The sequence below is a fragment of the Falco naumanni genome, chromosome 9, assembly GCF_017639655.2.
Source record: "Falco naumanni isolate bFalNau1 chromosome 9, bFalNau1.pat, whole genome shotgun sequence".
NCBI classification, from domain to species: domain Eukaryota; kingdom Metazoa; phylum Chordata; class Aves; order Falconiformes; family Falconidae; genus Falco; species Falco naumanni.
In genome coordinates, this window is record NC_054062.1 from 12,245,999 (window position 1) to 12,258,615 (window position 12,617).

The 12,617-nt window shown below is 45.5% G+C and overlaps 1 protein-coding gene across 6 annotated transcripts in view; it reads left to right on the plus strand.

Moving 5' to 3' along the window:
• The window catches only part of MVB12B (multivesicular body subunit 12B), a 68,817-nt gene that overhangs the window by 17,067 nt on the left and 39,133 nt on the right, over nt 1–12,617 (plus strand). For all 6 annotated transcript variants that reach the window (XM_040605414.1, XM_040605417.1, XM_040605415.1 and 3 more), the window contains 3 exons: nt 283–379; nt 3,419–3,548; nt 3,862–3,984. In XM_040605414.1, the coding sequence (XP_040461348.1) occupies nt 283–379; nt 3,419–3,548; nt 3,862–3,984 (350 nt within the window). The remainder of the gene's footprint in view (nt 1–282; nt 380–3,418; nt 3,549–3,861; nt 3,985–12,617) is intronic.

Below are 12,617 nucleotides of genomic sequence, written 5' to 3' on the forward strand. Positions count from 1 at the left end.
GGACTGGTCAGAAGAGGATGAAGAAACAACACAGACAGTAGATGAACTTTTGAAACCTTGTGGGGGATTGGTGGCTGTGCCGGGGCAAGGTGCAGGAACTACTTATTGAAGTTAACCTGGGATGGGTTGGTAAAAGCCTTGCTGCAGCCAGCTAGTTTTGATAGTGCTGCGACTGGTGGTCAGATATGATGATAAGATGTCAGGGGGTTCAGCAGGTCATAAAAGCTGGGTTTACATTTTGTGACATTGTCATAGCTAACTGTTTCTTTTCTCTCTCCAAAGAGTCATTTAGGCAACGTCTTGGTTGATATGAAGCTCATTGATATCAAGGACACTTTACCTGTGGGCTTCATTCCCATCCAGGAGACCATTGATACACGTAAGTTGGTGTCTGTTCTTCAGTCCCATGCCTTGGGAGCAGCTGCTCCACCGGTGCCGGTGTGGTTAGGCAGTGGAGGGCTGCGTCCCAGGTAGCAGGATGCTCTCAGCACTGCTGCTTTCTGGGGTTACATGTGCATGTTTGGGGGCAGCTCTGGACTGCCATGAAACAGCCTTTAGTTTTCCTGTACTCTTAGGGCTTTTTAATACTGCTGCCTGACTGTTACCAACTTGCTGCCAGAGCAGCACAGATCTGGGGCAGGAGGGAATAGTTTTTTTTTTTTTTCATTTTGCAAGGGGGGAGCAGAGCTGTGGGGCTGAGGGATGTTCACATATGGGTACCGAAGGGTAGGGCATGTGCTCATGGTGCTGGGTTCATGCATGCTGGCTTTACATCTCCCATCGTGAACAAATGAAGGCAGGTCTCCTGGCAGGTAGTGCTGAGGATGGCACGGTATGTTTGTACTTGCTGAGAGAAGGCACAAGCGGAATGTGCAGGGGAAACACCATCCTTATTTCTGCATGGCAGAAATAGCTTTGCTGCAACATTTAAGTTCCCGGTGTACTTGGATCCCCTGAGACCCGTGGCAGTGGCAGCTGGAGCCATGTCTGGTCACAGCGCTCTGCAGCAGGCATAAAGTGCTTTGGGCTCACAGTGCGGAGGAGGCTGGGGATGAGCCCCATGGGACCTGTGTGTGGAAGGGCTGCAGGACACCATGCACTGGTGCTGAGTGTATGCAAGAGCCTCAAGAGCAGGACTGGTACCCATGCTCATCAGTAATTAAATCCAGCCTAGTTATGAGTAGAAAGGAGTTACATGAGCCTGCTTTGCAGGGAGTAATTCATCCAGGTCTGCAACAGATGAGGATGGGTTTTCAGTCACTGCTGACCTGTTCTGATTTGAACCCGTGACCTAGAAGTGAAAGGCTCTGCAGCCTGTTTCTCGTTCCTCTGGGTCACCTCCTTTCCCTGGTGAATTCCTGGGTGCAGCGGACAGTCATTGGGTTATCCTACTCGCCCTTGATAGTGCTGGACACTTACTGTGTGCTACTGTAATTTTTGTGAAAGTCCTGGTGAAAAGGTGGAAGGGGACTTCGTAATTAATTTAAAAAGCATTGGATTGCAACCCATACAATCTTTAAAGCAGAGGCACTGTCTGTATTAATGAAGTGGTGCACATCCCTGCCTCCATTAGCATAAATGAACACATTTCGATTGACTGTTTATAATATGTTTACTTAAAATTAACTCTGGTTAAGCATGTGTAATTAATGAATCCAGCTCCTAAACCAGGTTTGCTACAGTCTGCAGACTCTAGCCAAGTGTGAAAGAGACTGAAGACAAAAGCAAATAGTCAGCTTTGTACTTACTGTGAAAGTCAAATAAGAGGCACTGATTTTGTTCACAGTTAAATCTGTGGTGATACATGTTTCGGTGTTCCTTTCTAAGTGACAACTGACTTGTGGTAAATATATTAAATGTTGTAGTACTCTTTACTAGGTTCTGAGAAAATTTTCATATGTGGAAGCCTTAAACTCTGGACTCCTAAAATCAGTTTTAGGCACCTCAAATAAAAACCCTAGTTTTCCATAGCAGGAGAAGACTAGACTTCAGGGATACAGGTATTTAACATCTCTAAAAAGCAGTGCTGTAACTGCAAAGCTGAGTGCACAGATGCTGTATTGTGACACACCTCGCACGGTCTGTACATTTATTGGTGCTGGTGTGACAGCAAATTTCAGAGGCTGAGATAGATTGCTTTCTCCAAGGTGCAGATTACAAAACAGGAGGAGCCTATAGAGACAGGGCTGTTTGCCATCTGTTGAAGTGAGAGCATATTTTTAAGCTGGAGGATATTTATTCATATTAAACTGAAGGGTTTTTATTTTGCAGACACTTGTTTGTAGCTGTTGGTTGTTTCCAGATTTTCGTTCAGTGTCTGCACTTTAGCTTTTCAGTTTATCAATAGACTTCTGTCATGTCTTTCAAGTGCCTGCATTCACAAATAGAAACCTCGCCTTGCTGACACTGAGACTTTGTGGACTCCTTAGGGTGAGATAGAGCAATGGTTTCGAAGCACCACAAATCCGTGTCTGTGTGCTAGTAGTACCTGTTGTCACAGGACTGATGTGTAACTGGGTGTGGATTATATCTTCGTGCAGACAGTGTGTATATACATGAATTCTTTATACAGATAAGTCTTAACTCTGACGGGCTTGAGTTTTTCTTGATAACATGGAAACAGGTGAACTTGTTCTGCGATGCATAGCAGGAAGGGGCTATGCAGCAGATTCATCTACCCTCTGTACGCTGGTCAGTGCAGCACAGTTGCCCCATAGGAGCTCCTAGCAATTACTACTTTGTAAATCTGGTTTATACCTACAATGATACCAGGGCAAACACTGTGGGGGTGCCATTTCGGTGCTTGCTGGCTGAGTCAGGAGAGGTCACTATCACTTATGGTGTGTGAGATTTGAGCAGGCAGCTTTTACTGTTAGCTGTGCTGCATGGCAGTCTGATTTTCTGCCTGCTCCTCCTCTCTGTTTGGTTGGCTGTTTGGAAGCACTTGGCAGGACAAACTGACCAGTTGTGTCTGTGACTTCCAGGTATGTTCCTAGAGGAACATGCTTGTGGGAGGCTTATTTAGATACAACTACCAGGCCAGTAAGGCAAACACTACTCGGAAAGAGAAGGAGAATGTGAGAAGTGTGTGGAAGTAGAAAAATCACCTGCCATTTCTGTTCTGTGGTGCAGTACTCTGTGGCATACTTGATGCCTTATCTTCTCTGCAGAGGGTAGTAGGGAGTATTGGTTTATCGCAGTGCCTAATAACAAATCTCACACGGTATACAGAGAGCTTCTGATAGAAAATTTCTCCAGTCACTGAATGGCACTGCACTGTCTGGTTTGCTGACATATATCTGTTCTTTGGCTCCAGTTCCTGCCATAATTATCTGCCTAATATCTAGAGAGACAATAAATAACATTTATACCCTAATCTTGCATAAAAAGCACCCTGTGTCCTGGGTTGTTTTTGCAGAAGAAATAGCTTTCAGAAAAAAGAGGCTGTGCATTAAATTCATCCCTCGAGATTCTACAGAGGCAGCGATCTGTGATATCCGAATCCTGGGCAGATCTAAACAAGCCCCTCCTCAGTACACGTTCATAGGGTAAGTACCCCTCACTCCAGAGGCTGTTGTCGTAACTTTAATTGTACCAAGGCTAAGCACCCTGTTTTCATATAATTACTAAGTAGTAGTTTGTAAGAGCTGAAGCTTGTCATTAGAAAAGTCTACATAAATACAAGTGTTGCTGAATTTGATGTAGGAATTAACTAACCCTTCTTTTTTTTTTTCTTTTTTTTTTTTTTCTTAGACTGGTTCTCACTAACCAAGGTGCTTGTGAAACATGTCAGTGCTTGATGCTTGTGCACGTGTGCAGCATTTTCTTGCAACATTAATGTCTTCTGTGTTGATTGCACAGGGAGTTGAACAACATGGGCATTTGGTACCGGATGGGCAGAGTTCCACGCAACCATGAATCTTCACAGCCTGCAACTCCTCCTTCCCAAGTGCAGTCTTCGACACCAGCTCCTAACCTGCCAAGGTAAGTTTTCTGCTTTCCAGTCCCTATTGCTTGATGCTGCATGGTGTATTGTTACTAACCTTGCCTGGTGGAATCAAGACCAGGGTGCCATGTCAGTATGAATGATTACGTGGTGTGATCTGATCATGAGGGAGGGTGTCGTTCTTCAAAGTATTTGCCTACTTGGAAGTTCCTTTGACTGTCTTTATACAAAGGCATACAGACGAAGAAGTCGGAAGAAAGAAAAAAGCCTGGAGAGGAAGGGGAATGGCAAACTACACCTTTTCTTTGCTTTAAACTATGCAGGATGTTGTAGTTTCCAGCAAGTACACGTGGGTCACCCCTGGAGGGTGGGCCAGAACTGTAGTCAAGCTGATTACCAAAGGGAGGGAGAAGTGTTCATACAGATTTTAATGCATAGGGAGACAAATTTTGCTCATTCTCTAGAATCAGTCCACTCATGGTTTGAAGTACTGGCCCTGTTTTTATTTTTCTTGGACCCACGTCCTGTGCTCCAGTCTAGCAGATGACGTTGAACGTGCAGGGTAGACTGCTCATCCTGCAGTGACTGACAGGAGCAGCACTTCTGGGCAGGTGCTGGCATGGTGTCCATCCAGGTTGTTTTCCCTGTGTTACAGGCAATATTTGCGTGTGTATAAATGTATACACTTGTGTATATACTTGCATCTAACAGTATTGACAGCTTACTTGCTGAATTTCTCTGGACAAAACAGAGTGTTGTTAAGCAACAAACCAACCCAGACAGAGGTTAAACTGAGCTCTTTATACTCTTGGCATTTGCTATGAAAGCACAGCATCCAGGTGAGATGGGCTTCTACTGATGAGGCTCATCGACTGAACTCTGGGCTGGGCTATTGCCAGGGGACAGCATGTTCTCTGCTGGTTCCTTTGGGCTTTTGCTTAATTATGTGAACATGTATTTTTGGACTAGCCATTTGGTGTACTGCAGATACATTTACAGTATTACAATAACTGTTGAGAGCTAGTATTTTGAAGCAGATAGTGGAGGGGAATTCCAGAGGGATCGCTTTGTATACAAAGGTCACTGTGTCATAAGGGTGGAAAATGCTCATGTCTTTCAGAATCTTGATTTACAGGTCATTTCAGAGAGTGATGCTTTTGAACTGCTGTAAACTGTTCCCAAAAAAGCTATCTGATATCTTTTTAAGGCAGGTGTGTACACTTGAGCCTTCACCCATGACCCAGACTTAAATCTACTGTCTTGCAGCAGCTCTTTGAGCTCTCCAAAGCGTTTGGGTGTTTCTTTCACTGAGAGTTTTGCTCAGTTGCCTGCCGTGCTGTGGCACACTGCTTGATGTCCTGTACTGTCAGATGTGCTGCAGGCAGAGATGCTGTCTTGCTTCTCAAACAGAGATGGAGGCAAAAGAGATGAAAAGCCAACAGTCTTCTGGAGATTTACCTGTCCCACCGGGAGCTGATACGTTGTTTTGAAGCTCCACTGGACATAAGCTACATGCTAGCACAGGCTATGAGAGATCAAACAAAAAGATGTCTTGATTTTAGAGTACAGATCTTCATTTTCTCTCTGCAAGAAATTCCTGCCTGGGCAGATTTCCACAATAAAGAGAAAAAATTACCATAGCAAGAGAATGTCAATGGCAGCCCTTAATCACTAAGTGTGGAAGGGTCACTTTATGGCCAAGCAGGGAAGGCTGCAGAACAGTGTCAGCTATTGGGAACAGGGCCAAAATTAGAGCTCAGAGCATCAGCGACAGTCTGAAAAGAAGTGTTTACAAGGCTTATATATTTTATAACCTCTTGTTGTACAGTTTATGGTTTACAATGGCTGCAAGGAAATTGGATCAGTTTTGTTTTACTTGCCAAATAAAGCAAATGTCAAAATAGTCAATATAAAATGTATTCTAATTTGGCTGAGTTAAAACAGCCAGTATGCAGTGGAATAATTGAATGTTACATTAATGCCTCCTAGTAAAAACCACCTGTCTGTAGCCAGCTCTGCTCTCATGCCCTGTGCATGATTTACAGGTAACTTTTACACCAACAGCCTGATCATTCAAAGCATCTTTCATGTCTGTTTTTTTACTCTGTTTATTTATTATCCAATATATTTTTTAAGAAATAGAAATGTATATAAAAGTGCGTCCTGCAAATATTTCATTATTACGGGGAACACGTACTACTTGGAAGCCTTTTCTAATACTTTATCAGCAATGTGGTAAGTTACTCAACACTTAATGTTTGTGAAAGATCATAGTCACAAGTAACCTCTTATTTTTACGTCACCACAGAGAGATGAGATTACACTGGTAGCCAGTTTGCTGTTCTGTTCCGTGTGGATATATCCTGACGGGAACAGCAGTGAGTTATCCTGCCATGAGTGCTAGGAGAAAATCAGCAAGCAGTGCTGAATAGAGCGCACTACGGAGGTTCTGTTGTTAGGCTGGTCAGATATTTAAGCCGTTCTCTTTAGTTGCTGTCTAGCATTATAAAATAATTTTTAATCAAGGGGGTGTGCTTGGGTGCCTCAAAAGTATTGCTAATGCTAGATATAAACTAAACTAGTAAGAGACACCAATGAGCTGCTGCACCACAAAACCTTCCTAAATGGAAGGACTTTTTGCTGTGGGAGACGTTTGTTTCTGTGCCAGCCATGTTTCCTCCTCTGATCCATGATATAAGTTACTGATGGCAGTGGATGGCGGCACATCAGAGTGTTGTCATGTGTCAGAGGTTTGACCTCCACAGCTTGCTGCTCGTCAGCAATGCTGCTTCCGCTGCTTGTGTCACGGGGTTACGGCTCGCAGTCAGAACTGCACAAGGGGAGGCTTTTGTTTGATATTTGTGCTGGACTGCATATGTTATTTTTCAGCCATTTCTTCTCCTTGGTGTTTCCTACTACAGGCATCTGGCTTAATGGTCTCTTAACGGCAGCCCTCGCGCATCCCAGTGAGGATGGCATGCTGTGCTGTGGAGCACAATCATGCCATTGTGCAAGGCATCAAGCTGCTTTACTGTCTTTCTCTCCAAATTCTGCGACAGCTTCTTGGCACTAATGGCAGCCTGGAGAAATGCACTTGCAGTTTCCCATCCTAGAAGGCTGCTACTAAAGAACTGCTTTTGTTGACTTGAGTCACCAGTGGGAGTTTAACGTAACTTTCCTCAGTACATCTACTTTGTGTTGAAGGCTTGCACTCCCTGGTGCTGTGACATCACTTCGGGGAACAAGAAGGTAATCCTCCCCCCGAAGAAGTGCTGGTAACCGGTAACTCACCTGGCCCTTTGCACACTCTTGCTTCACCCAGCCGGCAGATTGGTGATTGCCAGTGCATGGGCTGGAGACTTCGAGAAAGGTACACATCATGAGCATTTGAGCAGTGTCTTGGGGCTCAGCCCCTCCATACTGCAAGCTCTGTTGGAGTAGGCTGGCGTAGGACTTGTGTGTAATGTTCTTCTCTTTGCGAGTCCAGTTCCAGCTTTTGGGGAGCAAGTCCCTGACTTCTGTGCCAACCTCCAACCATTTTGCCTTGTAACTGCCTACACGGCAGCTCCCATTACACCCATGGTGCTTTGTGAGCCTTTGTGGCTTCTGTGGCTTGGGAGTGCGTTTTGCATCCCTTCCCAAGGTGCTGCTGAAGTCTCTGCCACCATCATTCAAACAGCCCTTTCACAATTTGTCAGCTGCAAGCAAGATGTCAGTCAGTGCTGCTGAAGTGTGTTTTACAGTGACAGACATAATTGCACTTAACTTTTTGCGTGGATGTTATCAATCTGTGATGGATACTTTGGGAAATGGAGCACTCTGATTGCAGATGATGTGTCACAGGCGTTTAATCTTCCTTTCGGAGAGACTGGGATTCAGTCACAACTTTTACTTGTTGATGTCAGGTTTTGAAAATGTAGATTTGTGCTGACCCTGGGAATTGTTCAGTCATTTAGTTTGCAAGGCTGTCATCTGAAAGGTTAATCGTTTACCAGGGAGAAAGAAGATCTTGCAGCAATCCACTTGTATTCGTATCATGCATTAGTGTGCCTGGGTGCTCAGTGTTCAGGTTCAGAAGGGCAGAACTCCTCTGCTTGCTTTCGTGGGATGCCTGTGGCATGTCTTCATAGCTGTTCTAATTGAGAACCACAGAAGTAGGGCAGGGGAGAGGGCAAAGCCAGTCCTGGGGCAGGGGGTAAGCCCAAGCTGCAAGTCTCGGTGGGGCTCACAGTGCCCACTGCCATCCAGGAGACAGAGCCATGAGTCAGTCAGTCATGCTTTGGATTGACTAGAAAGGCATGCGAGTGAGCAAAACAGTGTTGGCCCTGAGTGCTGCAGCTCTGAGAGCATGTCTGGAGGTGACAGAGCTGTTGGGTTGCCTGGCCTGGCCAGGAGAGGCCAGCGGCATGGGAGCACGGTGGCTCAGGAGAGAGTTGCCGTCCCGATGGGATGGCAGTTGGGAGTGCTGAGCGGGCTCCTACTGCATGGGACTCCTGGTGCAGTCAGGCCTGAGCCATCACGGGCACCGGCAGGAGGAGGCACCAGTTTGCAGAGCCAGGTGGAGGGAGGATTGGGAGAGGGGTGGCCACTTCCCCAATGGCAGCATGCTGCTGGTGCGGGGCAGCTGCCCGCTGCTGTGTGTACTGCAGCAGGGAGAGCCAAAGCTGGCACAGACCGGCTGGATGGAAAGGACAGTTTTCTCCTGTTAGCAAGGCGAAGTGGCCAGGCTGGCCTTGGGCAGCGAGCGTGGGTGAGCTGGAGCGCGGCAGCCTGCCATGGCTGGGGGGAGCCAGGCAAAAGGCTCCCTGGGTGCAGGTGGTCTGTGTCCAGCCAAGGAGTCTGAAATGCCCACCGTGGGCAAGCAAGGGACCAGGCTGCTGGTGCTGGGGGTGGGGCCCAGCTGGAAAGGGCAGTGGGTGCTCGTACATGCCCAGCTGGTGGGGGCCGCAGGTGGAGTGCTGGTCCCTGCAGCAGCTCTAGCATGGCCACAGGGTCTGGTGCTGGTCTAGAGGCAGTGGTCCCTCTGGATTTTGCCTGCAGGGGCTCTGCCCCAGCCCAGGAGTGATGCCTGGGGATGGAGCAGTATGTGGGCCTCTCCCTGCTGCCTGCTTCCTCCCCGGGGGTCTGGGCTTTGGAGAGAGGGGCTGCGCACCATGCAAGACCCTGGGGCCCCAGCAAAAGTCTGCTGTACTTGGAACTCCTGCCTGATCCGCATGGCTAATAAGCCACAGAAACAGCTCATTTGTGCTGCAGCTCACACCCCTCACAGCTGTGGGTCTGCAGTGTGGTTGGCAGCCATCCCTCCCTGCACACCCTCTCTGTGCTCTGAGCACAGTCGGTCTGTGCCACCAAGTGCCCAGGTCTTGAAATACTGATCTAGCAGGAGTATTGCATCAGGGACATGCTGCTCTAGTTTTGATAAGCAGATAACAATTGTCCTACTTAAACCCTGAAATAAGAGCAGGATGTGTAAATTTTCCTCCTGTGCTCCCAGTTACCTTTTAAATAGTTAAGCTATCCCTCCTTAGAAAAGGGAAATTATTTGTTCCTGTTTCTCTGCTCCCAGTGGAGCTTAATGTTAAGGAATGTAAGAATTTCCTTTCTAGGCAGAGAAGTCTGATTTTTCAAATTGATTTATTAGTGGTGTTTGAACTTTGTCGTGTAAGCTTGGAAAGTGATCAGTGTATGGCTTTCTGCTAGAGGCTGATGATGTGCAATAGGTGGTAGTTAATAAAGCACCAGCAAGCCTGTGTGATAGAGACCTAAACTCACTCTGGTGATGAGCCGGTCTTACTCTGTGCAGTGGGTTAATTGAAGGGAAGTGGGAAGCCTTTTACCTTCCATATTTTTGAAGTAGCAACAATATTATTTAGAAACAACTATCTTAGTTTTTTAAGACATTTAAAATAGATTTTTATGGACAGTCTGTACAAGAGAAAGTTCCAGGATTTCAGTATTATTCTCCTCTGGTGCAGAACAAAGCAAAGACTTCCAAAATCTGCGGTGGACCAGAGGCAGATGCTGCTGGTAGCCTGTTGGCCACTGTGCTTTCACAGAGGGGTAGCAGTCTACTTTAAAGTCCCTCATCTGAACCAAATGCTACCAAATGAGGAGTACTTTGGGATGGGCGTTTCTAGTTTGACTGAAAACTGCTCTGAGAGGTATTGCCAGTGGGATCTCTGATGGTCTGATCCTTTCTACAAAATGCTTCCTTCTTGATGGACTTGTGTTTTCTAATCTGTTTCATCAAAACTGCTCTAAGTAAAACTACCTTCTGATTTACAACTAATAAAACATATTGTTTGGCTTGAATGCTCAAATAGCTTGTATTTTGAAATACAGTAAAATATTCCTAGTTTTTAAATTACGTACCCTACAAGAGGGCAAGGATGGTTCAAGGGCTCGGTTCACATCACAGTAGCTGTGGATAAAAAAACCCAAAGAGATTGAAACACTTAAGTTGAAGCTTGGAGGAAGTGTTTCCATAGATCCTTTCTAGTGGGTATGGTAAGAAGCAAAATTTAAGGATGAAATGTCTGTGATGCGTGTACGCTGTGCAAATAGGAACATGATGGTTTGTTTGAGTGGGTAAGGGGTGCTGGCATACATTTATCCAGAGTCTGTTTCCCATAAGGAATTTGCTATGAAACTGCATTGACCGTATGGCTTGCATCCAACTCAGCTGGATGAAGACGTGCAAAAATTGGTCACAGTCCAGTATGTTTTAGTGGTAGAAAATGATGATTAGGAAAAAATGTTTAAACAATATGAGTGGCTTCCAGGCACAAGAATCCCTTGCAGCAGCCGAGAGACAGTAACTGTAGTTAAAGTCTGATTGATTTAGCTGATTTTGAGGGCGCATTGAAAAATTTGGGGTGTGCTGTGAGTGAAGAGGCTTCGATCTCCTTAGAGTCATTTTTCTTTATAGAGCCCTGTTCCTGGTACAATAATATTCCTGGAGGTATGTTTTCTTTAGGGTGTAGGGTAGAGTCATTAAGTACAAACTGAAGGTATTAATTCAAAGAAGCTATAGACTCAGTTGTTAAATAAGCCCTGCAGAGGAATTAAGTGTTTTTTCCTTAAAACTTCTGTGTTGTCTGCTATTTAATATGATCTCTGCCACTGTTGATTTGTAATCTGTGCTTTCACCCTGAAGTGCATGTGGTTGTGTTCAGATATTTCCTTCTTTAAATCAATCACTTTTCACCATTTTCCAAAACGCTTCTTGAGGTTTATTGCTGTTAGTAAAGTGTATGGACTGTCATTATTTATTACTGGCAAAGTGCTGACAACGTGCTCTTCCCAAATGGGTCTTTATGTGGAATATTTGTTTAACAGGTTTTGCAGGGGAGGCGTTGCTGCTCCCTACGGGCTGGGCTGTGCCTGCAGCACCCGGTGCTGCGGGGTCTCCCTGGGCGACAGCCCCCCTCCACCCCTGGCAAGGGGATCGCCCCGGAGAGATGCTTCTCATCGGACTGACGTGTGAGCCTGGGCTTTGTTGTGCTGATTAATTTCACAGAATTTAAAATCCTAACTGAGGAGGCTTACACCGTGTGTAATTTATCTTTTTGGAGTATTTCTGCTGTTTGGCAATTTTCCCCTACTGCTTCATTATCTGAAAACTCCTGACTCTGGAGAGCAGCTAGTGAAGGATGTGGAAGGCTGTGCTCTTCCCGCTGCAGCCTCCAGAGACACCGTGCTGCTCATCTAAGACAACCACTTCATAAGCACTTCATGCTTACAGTATGAGGTCTTAGTTCTTTGATGCAGTCCTCTGCCTATAACAATTTAATGGGCTACAGCTCAGACTTTCAAGCAGTGTAAATTAAACTTGTTGGGTTTTTTCTATTGTTTGGCAGCTGTTCTACCCTGGTTACTTAAGTCCTCTGTTCTAAATTAATCCCTGTATAGAGGAAGTTGCAAGAGCTTCATTCTGCATTAAGCCTTACATTTTGGGTTGCTGGTCTGCAGTATATCATGCTCCCTTGTTAGCATCATCAGGGTTTGTTCTGTTCAGCTGGTGATTGCTTTAGTTTTGACAGAATGGCGCAATATCATTTTCCCCTGCCTTCAAGGCGTGGTCATTTTGGGAGGGGGATGTGTGGAGGCATGCTGTATGTAGTGCATTGAGTATGCATGCTGCAGACAGGCCTTTTTCCATTTCTGCAGCTGGGAAAATTAAACGGGTAAATCTAAAAGTGGAAAGAATCACTCACTCCCTTTTTCATTCTCTCTTGCATTTGGGCTTTTATAAAATCTGAATCTGGCACCACCAGCTCTCATTGATTTTTGGGAAACAGGATATTTTAGTAGCTTGGAATGAGATGAAATGCTTGCAAAGCCCATATGTTGCTTGTTTTAGGGAAAGGGTCAGGAAGGTTTTAGAAAGTATTTAAATATTTGGTTTACACGATTGGAATAGATTGTCTGGAATGAAGTCCATTACCCGAGGTGATTCTTGCCTCAGTTTTGTTTTTCATTGCAGTTCTTTGGAGTATGAGGTAGGTGTTCTGGCATCGCAATGCCTGAGCACAGTAAAAGTTAAGGACAGTGAATAAATACTGTAGATGGGATTCTGGACACTGCTGCAACCGTAGGTAACATAGCTATGGCATTGTCTGTAAGCTGCAGTTTGGAAGATGCATTCTGGTAGAGTGAGCACTTGCTGAGA